This window comes from Meleagris gallopavo, chromosome 17 (genome assembly GCF_000146605.3).
Source record: "Meleagris gallopavo isolate NT-WF06-2002-E0010 breed Aviagen turkey brand Nicholas breeding stock chromosome 17, Turkey_5.1, whole genome shotgun sequence".
NCBI classification, from domain to species: Eukaryota; Metazoa; Chordata; class Aves; order Galliformes; family Phasianidae; genus Meleagris; species Meleagris gallopavo.
In genome coordinates, this window is record NC_015027.2 from 7749925 (window position 1) to 7755617 (window position 5693).

At 43.6% G+C, this 5693-nt stretch overlaps 2 protein-coding genes across 2 annotated transcripts in view; one reads left to right on the forward strand and one right to left on the reverse strand.

Annotated features, from left to right (window-relative positions):
• Positions 1-359, reverse strand: part of LOC100546423 (glutathione hydrolase 1 proenzyme) — a 7729-nt gene extending 7370 nt beyond the window's left edge. The window contains exon 1 of the mRNA XM_010720304.2: positions 334-359. Coding sequence (XP_010718606.2) covers positions 334-359 — 26 coding nt within the window. The remainder of the gene's footprint in view (positions 1-333) is intronic.
• A 125-nt stretch (positions 360-484) lies between these two features.
• On the forward strand, positions 485-5436 carry LOC104913556 (glutathione hydrolase 5 proenzyme-like). Its single transcript, XM_010720305.3, has 5 exons — positions 485-706; positions 1031-1122; positions 1778-1887; positions 2907-3014; positions 3247-5436. The coding sequence occupies exons 1-5, from the start codon at positions 519-521 to the stop codon at positions 3391-3393; spliced, it is 645 nt and encodes a 214-aa protein (XP_010718607.1). The 5' UTR covers positions 485-518; the 3' UTR covers positions 3394-5436.
• The last annotated feature ends 257 nt before the right edge of the window (positions 5437-5693 follow it).

The window sequence follows — 5693 nt, forward strand, 5'->3', positions numbered from 1 at the left end:
CCTTTCCCTTTCCTTACCTGCATTCTCCCAGACATATTCTAGCATATGTGCTAAGCCCTCATGGAGGCTACCTATTGTCCTGGCTGTCCTGCCTGCCAGCACAATGCTACAGCACCAGGTGATGCACTGACACCCTTCAGCCTTGCAGCCAGAGAAGGAAAAAAACTATTTGGAATTGCTACTCAATAGAAACACTGATCAGCTGGCCAAGTGTTGTGCTTTAACCCTTGCAGCCAGCTCAGCACCACTCAGCCACCCTAATCCAGGTGCGATGGGGGAGAGTCAGAAATATGAAAGTACAAGAACTCGTGAGTTGAAGTAGAGACAGTTTACGTGGTAAAGCAAAACAAGGAATGCATTTGCTACTTCCTACTGCAGGCAGGTGTTCAGCCATTCCCAGGAAGACAAATGCCAACACTTTGAATGTCCCCCTCTTTTTCCTTAATTCCCCCTGCTTTATTGCTAAAGCATGTTGATGGTATAGGCTCTTGCTGTGATTACAGGCAATTGTGCCAATCATGCTATCTGACAAGATTGCTGAGCGTGTCAGAAGCCAAATTGATGCCCGTGGTGACCATCCACCTGACCATTATAGCTTTTGGAAGTTCGTCCACAGCCACAACTACGAAAGTAGAGGCACAAGCCACATCTCTGTGCTCGCTGCAGATGGCAGTGCTGTGTCTGCCACCAGCACCATCAACTATCCGTGAGTACCAGGGGGTTGGTATTTCACTAACATAGGCAAAGGCCTTTGAGAATCAGCCCAAAGAAACACCACAGAAAAACATGTAACAACTTCTGGAGCTCTGCTGAGGTTCTGTGGGTTGAGCAGATTCCCCCGTGCACTTGTTACAGAGATCTTATTTCTGACTCTGGCACAGCACAGCAAATATCTTTTGGAAACCTTGGTTGGAATGGCTGCAGGTTGGCAGAAGGCAAGGGATAACCCAGCAGGGTGCCACATTAAGCTAATGTCATCCACAGTAGAAGAGCACTGGTTACTTAAAGGATGCTTTCTTCCTCCCTGCAGGTTTGGCTCCTTCGTTTATTCCAACCAGACTGGGATCATTTTGAATAATGAACTTGCTGATTTCTGCACAGCAGCCACAAGTATTAATGCAGGTAAGCATTCTCAACCTCAAAATAGACAACAAGGCCAGAAGATGGAGAATCAGGCTATGTACAAATGGACAGGGGCTATTTACAAACTGTAGGCAATCTTTACTTTTCAAAGTCTAGATGAGAGCAAGTTTATCTCAGACTAAGACAGGATAAAGTCTTGTATTGTCTGTTCACATCGGCACTTACATGGAAACACAGAAGTTTTGGTTTCTGACTTGGGAAATCAGGGATTTAAAGAAAAAAATGCAGAAGCTAATGATGAATGGGTAGGGAAGAGAAGAAGTAAAGCTACCACTTATCACTGGTTTGTGAAATAAGCTGTTCCTGATGCAAGCTGCCTTGGGTTTGCCAAGAAAGAGGACATCAGCACTCCAAGGGCAGGATTGCAGCTAACTGATCCTTATCTGGGTTGAATGACCTGCAGCAAGTCTTGATTATTTGAGCATGGTGCTCTGTCCTTCCTGTTTAGCCTCTAATGTAAAGGGCCAGTTTCTTGTGAAGTGAGGTCTCAGCACAAGCAAGCTAGATGTCTGGAAAACTTGGGCCTTTTGAGGACTGATGGTGGTTCTCCATGAAGAATAAACAGCTGAGAGAAATGAATCTGTGTGTCCTAATGCCCACATAGGAGGTATAATACTTTCTGCCTTTGCCCTAGGAGAGAGGCCTCCCTCAGCAATGGTGCCTTCTATCCTCATCTCCAAGTCAGGAGACATGCTGGTGATTGGAGGGGCTGGTGGGGGCTGGATTATCAGTGCTACTGCTATGGTGAGTGAAGAGGTACTGCACAGAAACACCTTGCACCAATCAGGCTGAAAGCTAAACAAAAGAAACATTTGCTGCTGCTAGTACTGTTAAGTGGGCAGTAGTGAAGAGGGCCAGCTACAAATAGTCCATCCTCCCCTTCTTACCATTAGCTTTTCTCTGTTGAACTGTAATTCCAGCAGGAGGGAACAGGAATGGGGGAGGTAGGGGAACCCACAGCAGTTACCAGATCTTTCAGCCCTTTCAGACTTCCAGCATAGTCAGTTCTTCTTGGGTTTTGACTCCTTGGTGCTTTGTTCTATTTTCAGTTTAGAAGTCTCTAACAGCTGCAGGTCGCAGGTTAGAGCAAGGGGTAGCTCACTAGTGATGTCCAGTAAAGATCTGAGATGGTTATTACACAGTATAACATACTCCCAACCAATCTAGAAAAGCAGCTTTTGTGAGGTGCCAGTGGATAGTGGTGGAACTGCACTGCATCTAAATGGAGCACAACTATGGGGAAGGGATATGAAACAGCCTTAGGGCTGTAGTGATTAAAATAGGCTAGGACTCTTCAGGATGGAGATGATGATGGTGAAGGATACATGAGAAATCTGAAAAGCTAGTGACTTGGAGAAGTGAAGAAAGGATTCAATACCAGAGATAGAACAAAAGATTATCTGGTTCAGAAAACTTGCAAACATAACATACAATTTTGCTGCAGAACTTCTCTGTACAGGACTTTTTCTATAGAATATGAAAATAGAAAGAACAACCATCAGTAGAAAGGCATTCAGAATCCATTATTGTTATTAAGTTGAAGGGCATCTCTTTAACAGGGGAAGCATTATGGGGACTATCATTACGCGCTCATCCTTTTTTGCCCTGGACATCTCCTGTTGGTTACCCTGAAAGGATGCTTAGGCTGGAGTGACTTCTTACAGTCCAGCTTTGCACAATCCCATTGGAGGGATTTGAAGGCAACATGTGGTTCAGGTTCTTATTCAGTATCTTCAGTTAGCATGCAATTTGTTTCATTGCAGGCCATTGTAAACAAGCTGTGGTTTGGTTATGACTTGGAACGTGCCATTTCATCTCCCATCATGCATACCAACAAAGACGTCATCCTGTTTGAGAAACACTTCAGTGAGGTGAGCAGCCTTGGCTGGATCTTCCCTTCATCATCTCCTTTTGATGGGAAGGAGATTGCTTCTGTAACTCTGCTGAATAATCTGCATTTTGCTTCTAGCTTAACCTCCTTCTTCCTTTAATCGTGCTCTCTTGCCCTGACCTTGCATATACATCATTTCCACATATGGCGATACTAAGACCTCAGGTCTCTGCCCCATTCACTCCATTTTTTTTCTGCTCTCCCTCCTGCAGGATGTTCGAAACAGCCTGCTGAAAAGAGGACACAAAGAACAGAAAGTTGAATTCACAATGAATGTTGTGCAGGGAGTTTCCAAGGAAGGAAAATGCATCTCTGCCTACTCTGATAAAAGGAAGCTGGGGAAATCAGCTGGATATTAGCATGAAATGCCATCACAACATCTCTGTACTAGTCCAAATCACAGAAGATAACTATATTCAGAATCATACATCTTCCACTGCTGCTGGAGAGCCTCGGTTAAGAACAGAATTGGTTTCTTTCAGGCTGTTGCCATGATAAGCTTCTTCTAATTACTGGGGCTCAGCAATGTGAAGTAATTGAGTAACTATAGGAAATGTCTGTATACAATTACATTTGGGCTTCCAGGGTGGGTTTAGAAAGGGAAGAAAGCAAAACTTGGTGTTCTATCTCTTGGTTTTCCCATCCAGATGAGCCCTACTTTTCCCAAAGAATGGCAGATGAAATCAGTGCACCATAGCACTAGTTTGCTGCCAAGCATGGTCTCTACTTTGAAGACATAATGGAAACCACGAGCTGAAGGCTTATTCTACTCTGCCTACTGGTCACCTAAAGTCTAAACCTCCTATGGGGCAATGTGAAGTTGCTGCTTCGCTCCTTGATGACACATCTCCCTGTAGTAGGAGTCCTCATCTATGCCTGTTCTTCCTCCTCATTGCCTGCAGAAGAGAAGTAGTTTGGGAAGACAGAAGAAGATAGCAGTTGAAGAAACACCGCATCGCTTTTGAAACGTCATAACTTTCTTCAAAACGCAAAGGATGTATAATTAGAAGACTTATTTTGTAGGCATGAGCTTCTTCCGGACAGGCAAACACCAAGACTGCTGAAAAGTGTTGATGCAGTTGCAAAACACTTTTCTTTCTTAGCCTGAGTACATGCTCTAATTCTGTTTATCACAAATAGTCTCAAATGTTCCCTAAAGACGACAAGAATGAAACTGCATGACTAGTTGGGAGCTTCTGGAGGAGAGAACGGAACCCATTTATCTGGACACAAGAGGTCCTTTGCCATTACCCTGTAACCTTGCCCTGCTTAGGATGGCCAAAGGAATCTAATGTTAAAAGTATAAACAACTCACAATGCACTTCTCAAAAAACCAACAACTTCTGTTTTCTGAAAGCTCGTGAATGTTACTTTCCTATGGATGCAGACAGTATTGTATGAGTATTTCTGACAGCGAAGTTAAACTAGGTAGGCACTAGTAGAGCCCTCCTTACCCCCCCCATAACTTCACCTCCCATGCAACCCTTGGTATTTCAACTGCACAAACAAAAAAGCATAGCAACTATTTGAGCACAGACAATTAAAGCAAACTCAAACCAGACCATCTGCCTGCACTGTTGTAAACAGAGAGAGGTGAGTAATGAGTCTACATTCTTAACAACAAATTTTGTCAGTAAGTCATTGACTTGTTGAAATCTTGGCCTTCAGATGAATTTTAATTATTTTCTAAGTAATGTTGTCTAGATCCAGACAGAGTAGCCAGACTACTCTGGATCCTGGCTTTAGCAAGATCTGCAGTTATTTCTAGCTTGACCAACTGCTTAGAGCTTACAGAAAAGCAACCAAAATGGCACTGGCTAAAGGCAGTCCTTGCTTTGCTATTAAGCCATGCCCCATCATGTCTCACCTCTAGAAAAACCAATCCATAAAGCAAATGATTCTCCTAATTCCCTTCATTTCTGATGTACCAAAGGGTAAATCACCTTTGCAATATACTACCATCACTGCTATGTCTCACAACGAAGCCATGGGAATATTATCCTCTGACCAGCACTTGCTGCAATTTAACTGCTTTACTATTAACACTGAAACTGAGCCAATTGAGCAATTTCAGAACCTGTCAGAGATTTCATTTGCAAGGCAGAAAAGAATGCATGCAGATCGCCCACTGCGGCAGCCCTGGATCCCTCACTGACAAACAAAACATCTCGTGAAGCTGAGATCTGTATCTCCTTCTCACCCTGCCGCCTCCTCAGTGCTCCAGAAACTCCGAGTCTCCCAGGTTCATCCCTCCCCATTCAACGCTGATGCCAACAGAAGAGCATTATTTTTATAACTAGTCAAGTTACATGGACTTTTAAAGCACTGCTGTACATAGGCTGCTCTGTTTCCTAACAAAGTCTTTAAATTATATTTTTAATAAAGTGTTTTAAACCTTAAAAGCTTCCCTACCTTAAGGCACAAGCAGTTGTTTGAGAGAGGACTGACCACCTTACTTTCACTGACATTCACCTACTGCTACAGAGCCTCAATGCAGCAAGAGGAGTGAAATGTGGAACCAAAGCAGCTGGGGGATGTGCATGCCCTATGTACAGCTACATCCACGTGAGATGCAGATGGATGCCACAGCATAGGTGAGTGTCTACAGCCTGCTTTAAAAAAAGTGTAGGATGTAGATTTAGGTTTTGTTTTTTTTTTT